The 22,160-nt window shown below is 38.6% G+C and overlaps 1 protein-coding gene across 1 annotated transcript in view; it reads left to right on the top strand.

The window, feature by feature from the left end:
- The window catches only part of LOC133238361 (phospholipid-transporting ATPase ABCA3-like), a 219,104-nt gene that overhangs the window by 13,602 nt on the left and 183,342 nt on the right, over positions 1-22,160 (top strand). The window contains exons 2-5 of the mRNA XM_061401372.1: positions 1,020-1,143; positions 1,473-1,725; positions 3,611-3,738; positions 15,362-15,503. Of these exons, the coding sequence (XP_061257356.1) occupies positions 1,084-1,143; positions 1,473-1,725; positions 3,611-3,738; positions 15,362-15,503 (583 nt within the window). The 5' untranslated portion in view covers positions 1,020-1,083. The remainder of the gene's footprint in view (positions 1-1,019; positions 1,144-1,472; positions 1,726-3,610; positions 3,739-15,361; positions 15,504-22,160) is intronic.

Here is a 22,160-nt window from a genome sequence, read left to right on the forward strand (position 1 = left end):
TATTTTTGTGTTCTGCAGCATTCCTGGATTCCTATGATTACTTATATTAATTTGATTGATCCAAAGGGTTTTTTGTGTGGAATCCTTTGGGTTTTCTCTGTATAAGATCATGCTATCAATGAATACAGACTGTTTCACTTCTTCCCTTATGATTTGGATATGTTTCATAATTGTCCTGGCTAAAACGTCCATTACTGTGTTGAATAGAAGTGGCAATAATGGGTATCCTTGTCTTGCTCTAGATTTTAAGAGAAAACACTTTCAGTTTTTCAGTGTTAAGTATGATGTCAGTTGTGGACATTTCATATATGCCTTTATTATGTTAAAGTACCTTGTTTGTGTACATAATTTGTTGAGTGTTTCTATTATTGAAGAGTGTTGAATTTTGTTACTCTTTCTGTGTTGAGATTATTATATGATTTTTATCTTTTATTTTAGTAATTAGTGTATTACATTTATTGATTTGCATATACTGAACCATCCTTACCTTCCAAGGATAAATCCCCTTGATCATGATCAGTGGGGCTTTAATTGTGCTATTGGATTTGGTTTGCTCAAGTGTTTTGAGGAGTTTTGCATCTTTATTTATCAGGAATATTTGCATGTAGTATTCTCATAGTGTCCTTATGTGGCTTTGATATCAGCATAATTCTGGCCTCCTAAAATGAATTTGGACATGTTCCCCTACCCTTCTATTTTTTGAAAAGTTTGAGAAAGATTGGTGTTAGTAGAATTTACTTGTGAAGCCATCTGGTCTTGGAAAGTATCATAAGAATATCAGATCCTGTTTGCTTATGCCATCTTGAAAAATGGAACCACATTTGTTTAGCTACTTCTTTGTTTTCTGACCACATTAGAACATTATTAGATATTAAGGAAATTATTGAACAGAAAAATAAAAGCAATTTAATTTTATTTCAAACACAAAATCATTTTTGCTATCAAACTTTGAGACTGATTAAGGAGAAAATTAGGAGAAAGAAGTAATACTGTTGTTCACTTGATGTTCACATTATTAGGTAACTTAACATTAAAAAAACTTTTTCTCCATTGCTGGAATCGAACATACATTTTTGTAGAAGAATGAATTTATTGACACTCAACCAGTTTGCAGTGCTCCTCTGGAAAAATTTTACCTTGAAGGTATGTAAAGGTATCCTTGGAAAATGTTCATAAATGCCCATGTGGTGCAGTTTGGATTTTGGGTGTGGGTGGGGGTGGGTTTATATACATGCACACACTTGAAAAATCAATTCCAGAGCTGAAAGTAGCTCTTCCAAATGTATGAAACTTCATTAATCAATAGTATAGTCTGACCTATAAGAAAACTGGTTAGGGGAGTTGGAGGGGTGATATGGAACTTTAGCTGTTTCAGGGTGAAATTGGCAGAAACTTAATATCATAGAACTATCTATTTGCTTTGAATGTGTACTCTTAAGTTAATTAACACAATCTTTTTGTTCCTCTTCTAGAGGAGGCAGTTCTTTAATTTAATATTGGAAGTCCTAACTGCATTGGCATTTCCAATGATGCTTTTGCTCTTACGTGCTGTTATTCATATAACTGTTGCTGGGCCTTACACTTTTACTTCTCAACCCATCAGTACTCTGCCTTCATTCCTCCAAAATGATGAAAGATGGGAATTGATTTATGTGCCTTCTAATATTGATGTGGTAAAAGAAATCACTGAGAATGTGAAGAGGAATCTAAACATCAGTATAAAAGGTTAGAAATTAAAGTTTTATGTAAAGCTTATCATTAACATTTTTGATGGAGCTGAAACAGTATAGGGAAAAGAATAAGAATAAAGTTGGATGAATCACACTGCCCAATTTTAACATTTCTCTCTGGCTGTTTTCAAGATATTTTCTGTCTTTATTTTTCAAAAGTTTGATTATGATGTGTCTGTGGATTTCTTTGGAGAAGGCAATGGCACCCCACTCCAGTACTCTTGCCTGGAAAATCGCATGGATGGAGGAGCCTGGTAGGCTGTGGTCCATGGGGTCACTAAGAGTCGGAGACGACTGAGTGACTTCACTTTCACTTTTCACTTTTATGCATTGGAGAAGGAAATGGCAACCCATTCCAGTGTTCTTGCCTGGAGAATCCCAGGGATTGGGGAGCCTGGTGGGCTGCCGTCTATGGGGTCGCAGAGAGTCAGACACGACTGAAGCGACTTAGCAGCAGCAGCAGCAGCAGCGGATTTCTTTTGGTGTTTTTCTTTGGGGTTCACTGAGCATTTTGAATCTATATGTTGCACAAAGTTGGGGGACTTTACAATAATTATTTTTAAAATTGTTTTTTAACATGGCCGTCTTTCTTCTCCTCTAAGACTATGATGATACATTTTGTATTGTCCCACAGGTTGTTAAGGCTCTGTTCAACTTTTGTCTAATCTTTTTTTTCCTCTCTTGTTCAGATTAGAAAATTTCTATCTTGAATGACTCCTTCCTGTATTATAACTATACAGGTGTTGAGCCATCAAATGAGTTGTGTTTTTTAAAGCACAAAGTGATCACCTCCTGATTTGTTTCTCTTAATTAAGTAACCTTTTTGAGATATAACGCACATTCCATATTTTCACCCATTTGAAGTGTGTAATTCAGTGGCTTCAATATATTCACAGAGGTGTGCAACCACTGCCACAAATGATTTTAAAGCATTTTTATCACCAAAAATAAATTCCAAAATCTTTAGTCATAGCCCCACAATTATCCATCCCTATCAAGATAAGAAAAACAGTAATCTCTTTTTACCTCTACAGATCTGCCTATTATAAATCTTTTATATAAATAAATGGTTTACATATGAACCTTTAATATAAATTGTTTACATATAAACCTTTTATATCAACTTTATAAAATGCAATATGTGGTCTTTCACGACTCTCTTCTTATACTTAAAATGTTTTCAGGGTTAACCCATGTTGTTGCATGCATCAGTTCTTTATTCCTTTTCATTGTCAGATAATATTCCATTGTATGGATACACTGCATTTAATTGGTACAATATATCTTTCATCAGTTGAAGGACATTTGAGTTGTCTCTACCTTTTGGCTACTATAAATGATACTGCTACAAACATTCATTTATGGGTTTTATGTAGACATATGTTTTCATTTCTGTTGGTTATATACCAAGAGTGGAATAAATGTGTCATATGTTTACTCTATTTTTAACTTTTCAAGGAAATGCCAGACTGTTATCTAAAGTCATTATACCATTTTACATTCTGATTAGCAGTGAATGAAGGTTCCACATCCTCTCCAGCACTTGTTATCTTCTGTGTTTTTGATTATAGTCATCTCAGTGGATGTAAAGTGATTTCATTGTGATTTCAATTTGCATTTCCCTCACCACTAATGACTTATCTTTATATGTGCTTTATAGTGATTATTTAAAATTGCAATAAAATTTTATAAAAGTTTTTATCAAAATATTTTGAACCCCAAATATCCATTAAGTTGTTGTGATACCAGTATTTAAGAAACAGTGTTTTCAAATTTGCATATTTGGATAGAACGTTTTTGTCCATGTAAACTAATATATTTTCTCTCAGAAGGGATTATCATATGTTTTTATTTAAGTGAACAATTTTACTTCTCTGTAGTTCAAGGCTTTTCTTCAGAAATTGAGTTTGAGAAGTACATTAAGTATGACTATCGAGCTCATAAAGTGCTGGCTGCCATTGTTTTTGACTGTGACTTCAAAAATAGGCATGATCCATTGCCACTTCAGGTGAGAAAGTTGTATTTAAAGTTTTCTAAATAAATAGTTTTCTTGGAATTGGATTTTTAGTTTCTATGATTTTAATGAATTTTGTATTATCTACCCTATTTTATTAGTGAAGAAACTAATTTTCCCAAGATCAAACTACTTGTATAAAATAAAGCAAGAATATGAATCCAGATTTGAGTAGCTTTAAGGATGTCTGTGTTTGTAGCTTTTGAAATATGCTAGTAAGGGAAGAATTGTATCTTTCATGCACAGGACTTCTGATTCATGGGACACTTGGACTACTCATACAGTGCTTCTAGTTTTGCAAAAGGTAGTGAAACACAAGCATGGATAGAGCCTTTTCTTTGAATGAGACATAGAATTTAAGTCCTTTCATAAATCTATAGAGAAAACTCTAAGGCTAACCCACATTGATCCAGATTAGATGATAGCATAACCCAAGAGAAGGAAAGAAAAAGATAGTGCTTTCCTTGGCAGATCTTATAAACATTGTCTCCTGGTGGTGATGAAAATAAAGGGCAATCTATAACAGCTCCACATGGAGCCAAATTCTATATTTAGAAAACAGATGCTTGTCAGCAGAAGGCAAGATTAATAAAACCACTAGTAGGACAATATATATATTCTTTCTGTGTGTCCCATCCTTCCATGACTTTTCTTTTGTGCCAACTTCTATTTACTAAGTCAGAATTATCCATATACTGATATAGGTTTAGGCTCAACAATATACATTGGCTCAAAGTGTCTTCAGTGCTATTTTAAGTTTCATCTTATTGCTGAATAATAAGGCTTTCCTGGTGGCTCAGACAGTAAAACTTCTGCCTGCAGTGCAGGAGACCTGGGTTCGATCCCTGGGTTGGGAAGATCCCCTGGAGAAGAAAATGGCAACCCACTCCAGTAGTCTCGCCTGGAAAATTCCATGGACTGAGGAGCCTGGTAGGCTACAGTCCATGGGGTCGCAAAGAGTCGGACACAAATGAACGAGTTCACTTTCTTTCTTATTTCTGATTGACTGTGCTTGTGTCACCAAAAGTTTGAACTAGGTTTATGACATCACATCATGTGCTCAGGTGCTTGGTCTGTTTTTTTTGTTTGTTTGTTTGTTTGTTTTTCTGGATTTATTGAGATATAATTCATGTATAGAACTTCCCTGGTGGCTCAGATGGTAAAGCGTCCGCCTGCAATGTGGGAGACCTGGGTTCAATCCCTGGGTCAGGAAGATCCCCTGGAGAAAGCAATGGCACCCCACTCCAGTACTCTTGCCTGGAAAATCCCATGGACGGAAGAGCCTGGTAGGCTTACAGTCCATGGGGTCGCAAAGAGTTGGACACAACTGAGTGACTTCACTTTCACTTTCTTTTTATGTGTAACACTGTTAAATTTAGGATATGCAATGTGATGATTTGAAATGTGTATATTGCAAAATGATTACCACAGCAAGGTTAGCTGATATATTCCTCACCTCACAGAATTACCAGCTTTGTGTGTGGTGAAATATTTAAGATGAGTAAGTTCTGGGGATCTAATGTATTGCATTCTGCGTGGTCTGTTTTGATGATTTTTCTAAAACCTTTTGATTTCTATTGATGATTTCATGTATAGCATAGACCATCTATTGTCTACCAGCTTTCCCACATCTTAGGTGACTTTTTATTTTTTAATTTTATTTATTATTACTATTTTGACTATGCTGAGTCTTCATTATGGCATGCGGGCTCTTCCTTGCATTACAAAGTCTTCTCTAGTTGTGGTATGTAGCCTGCGGGCTTAGTTGCCCTGCAGCATACAGGATCTTAGTTCCCTGACCAGGATCAAACCCACATCCCCTGCATTGGAAGGTGGATTCTTTACCACTGGACCACCAGGGAAGTCCCTTATGTGACTTTCTTGACAGATCTTTTGTTCATTTACAAGAATCCACAAGGATCAAACTAAATCTCAGATATGATCAATCATGTCACTGTCCTGATGAAAAGACTTTGGTGACTTCCAATGTCCAGAGTCCTTTGCACAAATATATGGCTATCAATACCCTAGTACTTGGCTATCTCTGATCCTCCTTACCAAACTTTTTATGTTCCAACAGTACTTAACTTCCAGAAATTACCTGGAAACACTGTATTTCTTTTTGTTTCTGGGTCTTTGGTCACATTTTCTCTGCTGTACAAATGCTACTGTGAATTCCCATTCAAACTCCCATTCAGCTTCCACACCTATCCCTTTCTTTTCTGTCTTCATCACAACCTGCGCATATTTCTGTTAGTCAGAATTCATATGGGAACAGACACTACTGAATGCATTTCAACAAAAGTGTTTTTATATAAGGAAATATTTACACATTCACGATTTAGATTTTAGTCACTCTTGACAAACACTTCAGAGAATTTAGCTTACCTGTTTAGACAAACCATTCCCTTATTGAGCCTTTAGCTATCAGGTCATAGTTGCTGCAAATGGTTTTAACTGTTTTCTATGGAAAAGTAAGCACCAAGAGGTGCCCCCGTGTACCTCACTGTTTTCATTATGTAAAGTGAAAGTGAAGTCGCTCAGTCATGACCGACTCTTTGCGATCCCACAGACGGTAGTCTACCAGGCTTCTCTGTCCATTGGATATTCCAGGCAAGAGTACTGGAGTGGGTTGCCATTTCCTTCTCCAGGGGATCTTCCTGACCCAGGGGTCGAACCCAGGTCTCCTGCATTGCAGACAGACACTTTACTCTCTGAGCTACCAGGGAACAATAGCAACCTTAATCATGATTAATTGGTTCCTCTCATATCGTAATTTATTTGCCAGCGTACCAGTGTGAGTAGCTCAGTAATACTAGGTGATAATCATACAGCTATTTGGTGGAAGCTTTACTGTATCTCCTCGTAAAAGTCTGCTACCCCAGAAAACAAGGCCTTTAATGCAGCAGAACTTGAGCTTGTAAGGATGGGATGTATAAATTCCACAAGTAGGCCTCTGGGAGTGATTAGAAGGGCCAGTTCTACTTCCAAGCCTTGGTTCCCCTACCCTTATGTTTTACCAAGAACATAGAGCCATATACCAATTATTGTTACATAGGCCACATCCTATAGAACAGTGTCCCAGATTAACAGAGTGTTATCCTTATCTGAAATTGAACAGGCATTTTCAGTTTCTTCTCTCAGGTCTGCTGCTTCCGAGTCATAATGGCATATGGTAAGAACTATAGACCCAGTGGTTCAGGTGCCCATTATTGTATCTCCTTAACTATAAAACAGGTCCCCTGCTGGAGGCATATTGTGTGCCTTTACCCCTATTGCAGACCCATTTCTTTTTCTGGACTCCACTGAAAATTTTTACATCATAAATAGATCTGACCAGTTCTCTTTGTGGTATATGCCATCACCAAAATTTTGAAAAACAGGCTCATCAAAAAAAAAAAAAAAAAAAGGCCCATCTCTTGTTACAGTGTTTCTTTTGAGTGGTTAGGAGTACAGTGTACAGCAAAACTACTCTTTGAGGATATATCCTGGCATACCTCAGAGACCATTGGACCCATAAAAAGCTCACCAGTTAGCAAGGTCCTGAATCTTTATAGGCTTTATCTCTCAACCTGTGGTAAGAAAATATCTTACTAAGGCATTTAGAATGCTTGTCACTTCCTGTTTATCTGGTCTAAAGGTAAATGCAAATTCACAGGACTTAAAATATATAGAACCATTTTGTAAATGACAAAGTCAGAAGACGTATATAAAACATTTAAAACTACAATAATCATTGAAGTGTAATACTGGCATATGATCAACAAATATATCTATGACACAGAACAGAAAGCCCATAGTCATTTGGGACTTCATTGTGACTTAGTGGCTAGGACTCTGTGATCCCAGTGCAAGGGCCTGGGTTCAATCCTTGGTCATGGAACTAGGTCGCACATGCCACAACTAAGAAGTCACATGCTGCAACTGAAGATCCTGCATGCAGCAGCTAAAGATTCCACATGCCACAGCTAAAGATTCCTCATTTCACTAAAAGATCCTGCAGGCCACAAATGAAGGATAACACATACCATGACAAAGATCGAAGATACCACATGCCACAACTAGGCCTGGTGCAGCCTAATTCATTCATTCATTCATTCATTTTTAAAAATAGAAATACAAAGGCACCAAAAATCTTACGGGGAAAGAAAGATGTTTCAATAAATAGTGCTGTAATGATTGGATGTATATATGGAAAAAATGAAACTTGAACTGACCTCCTACTACACACAAAAAATTAGCTCATGAATTTTAGATTTAAATGTCAAAGCTAAACCCAGTGCTTTTAGAGTAAAGCAAAGACAAGTATCATCTTTAGTTGGGAGTAGCAGAATTTTTTAGATCACAGAAAGTGATAACCATTAAAGAAAAAATTAATAGATTAACTTTTATCAAACTTTTAGAAACTTCTTATCATCAAAAGACACGGTTGACTTCTGGTCTGGACAAGATGGTGGGGACTCAGTTCTTTCTGTCATTCCTCACTAAGCACAGCTGGATGTAATGCAAAGGCAAAGCAAAACTCTGAAAAGTGATAAGAACACTGCAAGTTGTTTTAAGACCTCATGCCTAGAGGAGCAGCACAGGGGCACACATCTTAATGTATCACAGCCAACAGATGACAGCCAAGACCCAGCATTATCTGACCTCCAGCCTAGCAATAGAGGGCAGCAAGTAGCCTCATGCCATTCTACATCAAATGGAAGCATTTCTAACATTAGACAGTTCTGACACATCTAGCATGAGGAATGGATAGGGAGCCCTGATAACTATTAGTGGCCAGGAAAAACACTCTCCTTCCTTACCAAGCCCTTCCCCTGCTAATATATACTGAAACACATGAGCAAGAGGTACTCAGCCACAAATATCCCAGTCTAGAAGCCTCTTCATCACCTCCAGCCTAAGACATCCCTCAATGCAAGACTCGAGTGGGTGGGCCAGTGGAACCATCAAGAGGGTCCCAGCTACAAAAAAGTGGCAATGTCTATGGGCCAGAGACTCTCTTTTCCTGTTCAGATACATGAGGGCAGTCAAGGAACCGTGATAGGGAAACTCCACCACAAGAAGTCCCACATTCAGAAAGAATTGTCTGTCCCATACCGGCAGGTCCCTGCCACATGTGCCCAACCAGGAAAGCCTCTTCCCTCTTGTGGGCTGAATATCCTGTCTTATATTGGGAGCCCCCAAAGCAAAACAGGCAGAATTGGCATGAGGAACTCAGCCACAGAAAAGGTCTAGCCTGGGAAGGTCTTTATGCCTTGTGCCTCCTCTGCCCCTAGCAGGAAAACTCATGTTCCTTTAGGCAGAAATAACAGGAACCAGTGTGAGCCCCAATGGAACCAAGTAAACTATGAGACCAAAATTAGTACTTAAAGAGCTCTGGAAATTAAATTGTCATTGAAATTAAGCCATTGCTGCATAAAATAGGCTGACTGCCTTATATAATAAAGTATTTAAATAGGATCCAGAGTCTCCTAAAATAATAGACAAAATTAACAAAATAAAATAGAAAATCATCTGTCGAACCAAGAACCAATTTACTGATATAAGAACTGAGATGAATTAGAGGTTAGAATTATCTGAGAAAGATTTTAAAGCAACCATCATAAGACATGTTTCAACAGCAATTAAAAACTGTTTTGAAACAAATTAAAATATAGGAAATATAAGCAGAGAAATAAAAGTTATAAACAAGAAGTTATAAGCAGTAAATTCAGTAACAAATAACAACCTAGTGGGAAAAAGTTGGCTTAAACCTTAACATTCATAAAACTAACATCATGGCATCCAGTCCCATCACTTCATGGCAAATAGATGGGGAAACAGTGGCAGACTTTATTTTGGGGGGCTCCAAAATCACTCCAGATGGTGATTGCAGCCATGAAATTAAAAGATGCTTACTCCTTGGAAGAAAAATTATGACCAACCTAGACAGCATATTAAAAAGCAGAGACATTACTTTGCCAACAAAGGTCCATCTAGTCAAGGCTATGGTTTTTCCAGTAGTCATGAATGGATGTAACAGTTGGACTATAAAGAAAGCTGAGTGCTGAAGCATTGATGCTTTTAAACTGTGGTGTTGGAAAAGACTCTTGAGAGTCCCTTGGACTGCAAGGGGATCCAACCAGTCCATCCTAAAGAAAATCAGTTCTGAATATTCATTGGAAGGTCTGATGTTGAACCTGAAATGCCAATACTTTGGCCACCTGATGTGAAGAGCTGACTCATTGGAAAAGACCCTGATACTGGGAAAGATTCCCATTATCAGGAGGATGAGAAGGTGGGAGAAGAAGGGGATAACAGAGGATGGGATGGTTGGATGGCATCACCAAATCAACGGACATGAGTTTGAGTAAACTTCGGGAGTTGGTGATGGACAGGGAAGCCCAGCGTGCTGTAGTCCATGGGTTCGCTAAGAGTCAGACATGACTGAGAGACTGAACTGAACTGAACTGGGATGGGCTTAATAATAAAGTAGACAGAGGAGAGGATATAACACTGAGGAATAAATTTATCCAAGGAAGTGCAAAGAATGTGCACTGAAAACTACAAAACATTGCTGAAAGAAATTAAGACCAAAATAAAAGGAAAGACAGCCCTAGTTCATGGGTGTGCAGATGCGTTCTAAATTGCTTCATTCATGTCCGATTCTTTGCGATGCTATGCACCGTAGCCCACTAGGCTCCTCTGTCCATGGAGTTCTCCAGGCAAGAGTACTGGAGTGGGTTGCTGTGCCCTCCTCCAGGGGATCTTCCCAACTCAGGGATCAAACCTGCATCTCTTACGTCTCCTGCATTGTCCGGCAGATTCTTTATCACTAGCAGCATCTGGGAAGCCCTAAGTTCATGGGCAGGAAGACCTAATTTGTTAAATCATACTACCAATAGCTACCTAGATTCATCACAATCCTTATCAAAATTCCATGCTGTATACCTAAAACTACTATTGTTTACAATAGTAGTTTTAGGTATACAGCATGGAGTTTCAAAATTTTTATAGATTATACACCATTTAAAGTTATAAAATTTGTTTATATTCCCTGTCCTGTAAAATATGTCCTTGTAGCTCATTATTTTAAAACTAATAGTTTGTATTCCTTAATTCTTACCCCTATATGCCCCTCCCTCTTTCCCTCTCTCCCACTGATAACTACGAGTTTGTTCTCTGTATCTGTGAGTCTGTGTCTGCTTTGTTGTAGTCATTTGTTTTGTTTTTAGATCCCACAGTTGAGTGATAGCAAGCAGTATTTGTCTTTCTCTGTCTTTTCTCTAAGCAACATGTCCATCTATGATGTTGCAAATGGCAAATTTTCATTCTTTTGTGGCTTAGTAATATTCCCGTGTATATCTTCTTTATCTATTTAACTGTGGATAGACATTAATCTTGCTTCCACGTTGGCTATTGTAAATAATACAGCTGTGAAAACTGGGGCACATGTATATTTTTAAAATGAGTATTTTGCTCTTTGAAAAATACTCAGGAATAGAACTGCTGGATCATATGGTAGCCCTATTTTAATTTTTTAAGGAATCTCCATACTGTTTTCCATGGTGGTGTTGGTGGTATTCAGTCACTCAGTCCTGTTCAGCTCTTTGCACCTCCATGGACTGCAGCATGCCAGACTTCCCTGTCCTTCACTATCTCCCAGAGTTTGTTCTAACTCATGTCCACTGAGTCAATGATGCCATCCAACCATCTCATTCCCTGTCACCCCCTTCTCCTCCTGCCCTCAGTCTTTCCCAGGAACAGGATCTTTTCCAATGAGTCAGCTCTTCACATAATATGACCAAAGTATTGGAGCTTCAGCTTCGGCATCAGTCCTTCCAGTGAATATTCAGGGTTGATTTCCTTTAGGATTGGCTGGTTTGATCTCCTTGCTGTCCAATGGACTTTTGAGAGTCTTCTCCAATACCACAGTTCAAAAGCATCAATTCTTTGGCACTCAGCTTTCTTTATGTTCCAGCTCTCACATCCATACATGACTACAGGAAATACCATAGCTTTGACTCTGCAGAACTTTGTTGGCAAAGTGATGTCTCTGCTTTTTAATATGGAGTATAGGTTAACTGGTTCCAAATAGGAAAAGGAATACGTCAAGTCTGTATATTGTCACCCTGCTTATTTAACTTATATGCAGAGTACATCATGAGAAACGCTGGACTGGAAGAAACACAAGCTGGAATCAAGATTGCCGGGAGAAATATCAATAACCTCAGATATGCAGATGACACCACCCTTATGGCAGAAAGTGAAGAGGAACTCAAAAGCCTCTTGATGAAAGTGAAAGTGGAGAGTGAAAAAGTTGGCTTAAAGCTCAACATTCAGAAAACGAAGATCATGGCATCCGGTCCCATCACTTCATGGCAAATAGATGGGGAAACAGTGGAAACAGTGTCAGACTTTATTTTTGGGGGCTCCAGAATCACTACAGATGGTGACTGCAGCCATGAAATTAAAAGACGCTTACTCCTTGGAAGGAAAGTTATGACCAACCTAGACAGCATATTCAAAAGCAGAGACATTACTTTGCCAACAAAGGTCCATCTAGTGAAGGCTATGGTTTTTCCTGTGGTCATGTATGGATGTGAGAGTTGGACTGTGAAGAAGACTGAGCACTGAAGAATTGATGCTTTTGAACTGTGGTGTTGGAGAAGACTCTTGAGAGTCCCTTGGACTGCAAGGAGATGCAACCCAGTCCATTCTGAAGGAGATCAGCCCTGGGATTTCTTTGGAAGGAATGATGCTGAAGCTGAAACTCCAGTACTTCGGCCACCTCATGCGAAGAGTTGACTTACTGGAAAAGACTCTGATGCTGGGAGGGATTGGGGGCAGGAGGAGAAGGGGACGACAGAGGATGAGATGGCTGGATGGCATCACTGACTCGATGGACGTGGGTCTGAGTGCACTCTGGGAGTTTGTGAGGACAGGGAGGCCTGGCGTGCTGCGATTCATGGGGTCGCAAAGAGTCGGACACGACTGAGCGACTGAACTGAACTGATAGGTTTGTCACAGCTGTAAGTCCAAGGAGCAAGTGTCTTTTAATTTCATGGCTGCAGTTACCATCTGCAGTGATTTTGGAGCCCAAGAAAATAAAGTCTGTCACCATTTCCATTTTTTTTCCCCTATTTATCATGAATGATGGGACTAGATGCCATGATCTTAGTTTTTTGAATGTTGAGTTTTAAGCCAATTTTTCAGCTTTTTAATCTCAACTAATGCAGAAAAAGTTTTGAGAAAATTCAGCACCCATTTATAATAAAATTAATGAGCTCTGTTACAGTCATACTATGGAATATTACTCTATTCCTGCATGCTCAGTCATGTCTGACTCCTTGTGACCTGGTAGACTGTAGCCTGCCAGGCTCCTCTACCCATGGGATTCTCTAGGCAGAATACTGGAGTGAATTCAACCCTGTGATGGAACCCAAATCTCCTGCAGCCCCTGAATTGGCATGTGTATTCTTTACCACTGAGCATCAGGGAAGCCCCCTATGGAATACTGCTCAGTGATAAAAAGGAATTAACTACTGAAAATAGCAATTACATTAATGAATTTCAAAACATACAGAGTAAAAGAAGCCTTCTATGAAAGAGTACAATTCTATATTTAATTCTATTTATATGAAATTTTATAATGGCCAGAATTAATCTGTGGTGAAATTAGGAAAATTATATCTCTGACTGTGGTCAGGATCAACGGGGAAAGGGCATTATAAAAACTTTCTGGAATGAGGGTAATGTTTATCTTGATAGTAGTTGAGTTAGAATAGCTATGCATTTTTAAAACTTATATCAGATCAGATCAGTCACTCAGTTGTGTCCGACTCTTTGCAACCCCATGAATCGCAGCACACCAGGCCTCCCTGTCCATCACCAACTCCCGGAGTTCACTCAGACTCACGTCCATCGAGTCAGTGATGCCATCCAGCCATCTCATCCTCTGTCGTCCCCTTCTCCTCTTGCCCCCAATCCCTCCCAACATCAGAGTCTTTTCCATGTACAGTTAAGATTTGTACATTTTACTGTGTGTAAATTTTACCTCAAATGAAAACTATAGGCAACTATTAAAATCTAGTAAATGGTGAACTTTTGGTGAAACTGTGCTGAAGTCTAACTTTCTTTGCAGTGCATCCAAAACTTAAGTATATTGATAGATAAAGTATATAGATATTACATATATACAAGTTTATATAGATATATATTTAAGCTTACATGATGTATAATATAAATTATATATGCACACCTAATTTCGCCTTTTTTATGAAAAAAGTAGCATACTTGTCAGTAATTTTTTTTCTTTTTGAACCATAAATCCATTCTTCTACTTTGCTTTTTGATGCTACAGCTACATTTCCACTTTTTCAGCCAGCTATCAGACTCAGCTAATAAAAGGCACTAGAGGCAGACTAGAAGCAAGAGTTGGAGAAAAAGAAGTAACTTTAACTTTCTGTTGGCTTTCTGGCTGCTTGTAGTTGCTGTGAATGACACCCCAGCAATATCTCTTTTTTTTTTTTTTTTGTCAGTAGCATTTTCTTTCTCATAGTGGCAGACAAATGCAGTTTGAAGATTGCTCAATGCTTTTCAACATCAGCTTTACCACACCCTCTCAAAGATATCCAGCACTAGGCAACTGGAGCTCCTTTTCAGAAGTCAAGGTCCCCATCCAAAGTCCCCTCTTTCAAGCTCTGTAACCTAGTACTAGCTGACTTATGCCCCTGCTCAGAGGCTTGATTTTTCATCCCCACATGACCTCTCATTTAAGTTTACAAATTTTACTAATTACAAACCCTTGTTTTTGTTTCCTTAGTCCTAGGGCCAATGACTGTTTCCTGCTGTCTCTATCTGATACCTTAGAGCTCTCCTATCCATTAGGTTATCTAGTATGGATAGTATAACCTATCCATTAGGTTATCTAGTTTCTATTTCCTGACTATACCTCGAGCAGATACAGAATTCTGTATTGTGTAATTTATGCAGTCTGTTATGTATGAGCGGTTAGGTTGATTCCAATATGCTGTATTTCCACGACAAATAATGTTACAGCAAACAACCGTGTGCATGTGGTTTTTTCCCATACTGTTTGAGGTTTATATTCCAAGTCTGTTATTGAAAGTATGATTGCTGAATTAAACAATGCATGCATATATAGTTTTGTGGAACATTGTCAGATTCTGCATTATCATTGTGCCATTTGCATACTACAAGCAGTGTATTAAAGTGCCTGTTGACTGCCTTGCCAACACAGTATGTTAACACGGTATGTTTTGACTTTTCCAGTGTGACAGGTAAGAAAGATATCAATGTAGTTTTAATTTGTATTTATTCCATTCTGTGACATTGAGAAGGTTTTTATATGTTTGTGGACCATGTGCATATCTTCTTATTGTGAACTGTCTGCATTGGGAGAGGACTTAAAATATAAATATGATTGGATTATATTTGTTGTGCTTGGAGTCACTGTCAGGTGCAGGCATTCAGAATCACTTTCATATCAGATGAGTCTCAATTTCAAATTACATGGTTTCCTATGTGGATTTAACTTTGCTTTATTTTCTAATATTTGCTTTTCAGTTTAGTTTGGTTTTAAACATAGTTTGTTTTCTGCTGCTACTTCTAGGTAAAATACCATCTGCGTTTTGCTGCTATACAGAGGACTATCATATGGCCAGATGAGACGGGCTGGAAAACAACCTTACTTTTCCCTAATCAGCCCTCTGTAGGACCCAGGAATCCAGGTCATCAGGATGGAGGAGGTCCTGGTAAGCAGATCCTTATGTATATGCATACTTAATTTTTATTACACTTGCATAATAATATATATGTTATTTATATTGTGTATATATGTGTGTGTATGTGTATACATGTACGTATACATATATGTATTTACACAGATATATGAAATAAATCACTTTATTCTTAACTTGCAATTTTTAAATTAAATGTATATTATATAAAAACTACTAAATCTTATACATTTGGTAAACTAACATATATATAGAGAGAGAGAGAATATATAATATATATATATAATGCTTTGTTGTTATTTAATCGCTAATTCATGTCAGAATCTTTTGTGACCCTATGGACAGTAGCCTGCAAGGCTCCTCTGTCCATGGGATTTTCCAGGCAAGAATACTGGAGTAGGTTGCCATTTCCTTCTCCAGAGGAATTTCCCAACCCAGGAATTGAACCCATGTCTCCTTTGGCAGGTGGATTCTTTATCACTGAGCCACCAGGGAAACTCTTTCAATTCTTATACCAATACGCTTATCTTTATTTAGTTTAGTGTTCTGCTTTTCAAATACATATATTTTAATTTGTTGGTATTGTTTGAATATTCATGTCTATGTATAATTCTATTGATTTGATCTAAAACTTAAAAAATTGTGATGACAATTTTTAATTCAAATTTTCATATTGCATATTTTCTTGAAAAGCCCTTAATGTGTAATATGAGTTTACCAACTATACTTGAGATTTTTATGCAAAGTGAAAGTGAAAGTCGCTCAATCGTGTCCGACTCTTTGTGACCCCATGGACTATACAGCCGTGGAATTCTCCAGGTCAGAATTCTGAAGTGGTAGCTGTTCCCTTCTCCAGGGGATCTTCCCAACGCAGGAATCAAACCCAGGTCTTCCACACTGCAGGCAGAGTCTATACCAGCTGAACTACCAGGGAAGCCCAAGAATACTGGGGTGGGTAGCCAGTGCCTTCTCCAGCAGATATTCCTGATCCAGGAATCGAACCAGGGTCTTCTGCATTGCAGGCGGATTCTTTACCAGCTGAGCTACCAAGGAAGCCCTTGAGCTTTTAATATTTAGCAGATATTCAGCAGAAGGAAAAAACCTATGCACATTGTAGCATAAGCAACAAAAATTGGAAACATCATAACCAGTAATAGAATAGATGAACATATTAGACAGTCATTAAAAATAATCTATATGTAGTCTGTTAAGAAAGAATTTAAGCTGAGTCTACAAGTAACTGTATGAATTAGCTAGATGGAGATAAATGAGTACTATTCCACATAGTGCAAGTAAGATCATAAACACATCAAGATAGGATGCCACATTCAGGGGACTACATGGCATTTTGTTTGTTTTCTTTTTTATAGCTAGAATAGCGACTTATACAGGAGGCTATTCAAGGTGAAGCTAAGAGGCAAATAGATCATTAAATACCTAATGTGTAAAGTGAAGGAATATGAAATCTCTTCCTGGAAGTTATAAGAGACAAAATCATAGCAATATTTAGTACAAATAGGAGAAATGATATGGTAGTGGATGCATCTCTTCAAGTAATGACACTCTCCAAGTAATGACACTCATGTTCATCTTTGGTATTTGTTTAAATCTGAACTCAAACTTTTGTTTCTATTGATGAATAAATAAGACTGTGACCTATATTTCACAATTTATATAATTGATTGCAGTGTTTCAGAGAATGGCCCTTATTTTGCATTGGACATCTGAATTTTGTTTTATTCCACTTGTTGATTTTGAGCGTTATATTACTTGACACCAGGCAGTATGCCCTTGGGTTTCCTTAATACCATACTATTAGTGGGAAAATGTTATGAGAAGAAGGGTGGATGAAGCATGTTTGGTAACATTTAAATTAAGGAAGAGTAAATAAAAGAAGACAAGGATACAGAGATTAAGAAGGATTGACAAGTAGGTGAGTAGAATATTAAGACAGCTACTGCCTCATGCTAATTCACTTCAGTTATATCTGACTCTTTGAGACCATATGGACTGCAAACTATCAGGCTCCTCTGTCCACGGGATTCTCCAGGCAAGAATACTGGAGTGGGTTGCCATGCCCTCCTCGGGGGCACCTTCCTTGGATAGGTACTAAATATATTAAAGAAGGAATGAGAAACCTCAATACTTGATATTTCAATTTTATAACCACAAAAGAATCTCTTGAAGCCTAAAAACAGCAATTCCTTCATAAAAAAGAGTTTCTATTAAAAAAAAAAAAAAACTATAGAACATTGATGAAGGAAATTAAAGATGACTCAAAGAAAGGGAAAGATGGTCCATGCTGCTGAATTAGCGAGTTAATATTGCTAAGATGGCCATACTGAAAGCAATCTACAGATTTAATACAATCTCATTCAAAATACCCATGGTGTTTTTCACAGAACTAGAGCAAACAATCCTAAAATGTATATGGAACCAGAAGACTCCAAATTGCTGAAGCAAGCTTGATAAAAAAGAACAAAGCTGAAGCTCTCATATTCCCTGACTTCAGACTACACTAGAAATATCCAGTAATCAAAACAGAATGATGCAGCACAAAACAGATACATAGGCCAGTGGAACAGAGTAGAGACCCCAGAAATAAATCCACAGACCTGTAGTCAGTTTATATAGGTAAGAATATACAATGAAGAAAAAAGTCTTTTCAATAAGTTAAGCTGAAAAAAAAAAATGGGCAGCTACATGTAAAACAATGAGATTAGAACACTCCCTCATAATGCCATGTACTAAAATAAACTTGAAAAAGATTAAGGACTAAATATAAAACTTGATACTGTGGAACTCCTAGAAGAGAACATAGGCAGGACATTCTTTGATGGAAATTGTAGCAAAGTCTTTTCTATCTGTCTCCTAAGACAAAAGTAAAAATTAAGAATTAAGCTTAAAAGCTTTTGCACAACAAACATCAACAAAATTCCATTTCTCATATGGAATGAGAAAAAATATTTGCAAATGGTATGGCAGACAAGGGGTTAATATCCAAAATACACAAACAGCTTATACAACTCAATATCAAAAAAACTAACAACCCAATCAAAAAATGGGCAGAAGACCTGAATACACATTTTTTCCAAAGAAGATGTATGGATGGCCAACAGACGCATGGAAAGGTGCTCAGTATCACTAATTATTAGAAAAATGTAAATCAGATGAGATAATACTTCATTTATATCAGAATGGCTGTCATCAAAAGTCTACAAATAGCGAATGTTGACCAGAATATGGAGAAAAGAGAATCTCTTGTACACTGTGCTGCTACTGCTGCTGCTGCTGCTGCTAAGTCGCTTCAGTTGTGTCCGACTCTGTGTGACCCCATAGATGGCAGCCCACCAGGCTCCCCCATCCCTGGGATTCTCCAGGCAAGAACACTGGAGTGGGTTGCCATTTCCTTCTCCAATGCATGAAAGTGAAAAGTGAAAGTGAAGTCTCTCAGTCGTGTCTGACTCTCCGTGACCCCATAGACTACAGCCTACCAGGCTCCTCCATCCATGGGATTTTCCAGGCAAGAGTACTGGAGTGGGGTGCCATTGCCTTCTCCATGTACACTGTGGGTGGGAATAGAAAACAGTATGGATACTTTAAAAACTACAATTAGAACTACTATATGATCCAGTAGTTCCACTCCTCAATATACATCTCAAAGAAAATGAAAACCCTGACTAGAAAAGATACATGCACCCAATGTCCATAGCAGCAATATTTACAATAGCCAAGATATGGAAGCAACCCAAGTGTTCATCAAAAGACAAATGAATAAGAAATATGTGAGAGAGAGATATATATGGATTCCCTGGTGGTTCAGGTGGTAAAGAATCCATGTGCAGTGCAGGAGACCTAGGTTCGATCCTTGGGTCAGGAAGATCCCCTGGAGAAGGAAATGGATGCCCACTCCAGTATTCTTGCCTGGAGAATTCCATGGACAGAGGATCCTGGTGGGCTACAGTCCATGGGGTCACAAAGATTCAGATACAATATATACATATATGCTGTGCTGTGCTTAGCCACTCAGTTGTGTCCGACTCTTTGCGACCCTATAGACTGTAGCCTGCCAGGCTCCTCTATCCTTGGGGATTCTCCAGGGGAGAATACTGGATTGGGTTGCCATGCCCTCCTCCAAGAGATCTTCCCAACCCAGGGATCAAACCCAGGTCTCTCGCAATACAGGTGGATTCTTTACCATCTGAGCCATCAAGAAAGCCCAAGAATATTGGAGTGGGTAGCCTATCCCTTCTCCAGGGGATCTTCCTGACCCAGATATTGAACTGGGTTCTCCTGCATTTCAGGTGGATTCTTTACCAGTTGAGCTTCTAGGGAAGCCCATATGCATATATAATGGGATGATATTAAAAAGATATATAATGAATATTAGTCATAAAAAAGAACAGAATTCTGCCATTTGCTGCAATGTGAATAAACCTAAAAAATATTATGCTTAATGAAATATCAGGCAGAAAAAGACAAATACTTTGTGATATCACTTATGTGTGGAATCTAAAAAATAAAATTTACATACATGACAAAATAAAAAGACCAACTGATATAGAAAAGAAAACTAGTAGTTACCAGAGCAGAGAGGAAATTAAGATAGGATATGGGATTAAGAGATACAAGCTACAATGTACAAAATATATAAGTAACAAGGACATATTAATTGTACAACATAAGGAATTATAGCCATCACTTTTTTATAGCCATCATTTTTTATATCTTTTTTTAATTCAGGTGTATTTGATTTATAATGTTGTGCTAATTTCTGGTATATAGCAAAGTGAACTCAACATATTTCACATATATATACATTCTTTTTTTAAATATTATTTTCCATTATGACTTATCCCAGGAAATTGGATGTAGTTCCTTGAGCTATGGGTTCCCCTGGTGGCTCCAACAGTAAAGAGTCGGCCTGCAATTCAGGAGACCCAGATTCAATCCCTGGGTCGGGAAGATCCCCTGGGAAAGGAAATGGCAACCTACTCCAGTACTCTTCCCTGGAAAATCCCATGCACGGAGGAGCCTGGTGGGCTGCAGTCCATGGGATTGCTAAGAGTTGGACATGACTGAGCGACTTCACTTTCACTTTTCACTTTCATCCATTGGAGAAAGAAATGGCAACCCACTCCAGTGTTCTTGCCTGGAGAATCCCAAGGACAGGGAGGAGCCTGGTAGGCTGCCCTCTTTGGCGTCGCATAGAGTTGGACATGACTGAAGCGACGCAGCAGCAGCAGCAGCAGCAGCAGCCATGAAATTAAAAAACACTTACTCCTTGGAAGAAAAGTTATGACCAACCAAGATAGCATATTGAAAAGCAGAGACATTACTTTGCCAACAAAGGTCCGTCTGGTCAAGGCTATGGTTTTTCCAGTGGTCATGTATGGATGTGAGAGTTGGACTGTGAAGAAGGCTGAGCGCTGAAGAATTGATGCTTTTGAACTGTGGTGTTGGGGAAGACTCTTGAGAGTCCCTTGGACTGCAAGGAGATCCAACCAGTCCATTCTACAGGAGATCAGCCCTGGGATTTCTTTGGAAGGAATGGTGTTAAAGCTGAAACTCCAGTACTTTGGCCACCTCATGCGAAGAGTTGACTTATTGGAAAAGACTCTGATGCTGGGAGGGATTGGGGGCAGGAGGAAAAGGGGACGACAGAGGATGAGATGGCTGGATGGCATCACTGTGTCGATGGACATGAGTCTGAGTGAACTCCGGGAGTTGGTGATGGACAGGGAGGCCTGGCGTGCTGCGATTCATGGGGTCACAGAGTCGGACACGACTGCACAACTGAACTGAACTGAACTGATACATAAAATGCAGTATGCAACTACACCTAGCAGAAGGCATATGCAAGCAGCTTCTTAGACCAAGGGCATCACAGAACAGGCAGGGCAGGCCAGGCTTGCGCCCCATAGCCTGGGGTGCTGCTTCAGAAATGAGAACCATAACTCCATTTCCAAAAGTTTCCATACTTGAGGGAGTGACTGTGGAAGCTCTATATATACCAAGTGTCTTGGACTTGAGGATGTTTCTGGGGAGAAATCTCAGCATGAATTCAGAACAAAGGGAGATGCTTTGAGTGGGATGTGAATATATTGTGGAGAAGAAGCCAATTCTGACTTCTTTGTTTCATGTCAGAAACTGTTTCTTTGACTTGCTTTTCATTGCTTTTGTTATTATAATCATACAGAATGCTCTGCCTCAGAGAATCCTACCCACCTGCCTGACTGTTAAACTAAAGTGCCTTTGTTCAGAACTCTGTCCACCTGTATATGGCAGGAAGAAATTAACACATCCCCTGCCTGAGGCTTGCCATTCTAGGAGATGTTTGCAAGATTAATGGCCTTTTTACTTTGCTTCCTCACCTCTTCCCAATCTCTGATCTATAAAAGAACCTGGCATCCAGACCCAGATAATATGGTTATTTTGAGACATTAACCTTCCACCTTCTTGGTCAGCTGGCTCCCTGATTAAAGTCTCATCCTTGCCTTAGATTGATTAACTTCTAAGATACTGGAGTAGAAGGATGTGTGCTCATCTTCTCCTGCAAGAATACCAAAATCACAAGTGAAGTTGCTCAGTCGTGTCTGACTCTTTGCGACTCCATGGACTGTAGCCCACCAGGCTCCTCCATCCATGGAATTTTCTAGGCAAGAGTACTGA

Source organism: Bos javanicus, chromosome 25 (assembly GCF_032452875.1).
Source record: "Bos javanicus breed banteng chromosome 25, ARS-OSU_banteng_1.0, whole genome shotgun sequence".
NCBI classification, from domain to species: Eukaryota; Metazoa; Chordata; class Mammalia; order Artiodactyla; family Bovidae; genus Bos; species Bos javanicus.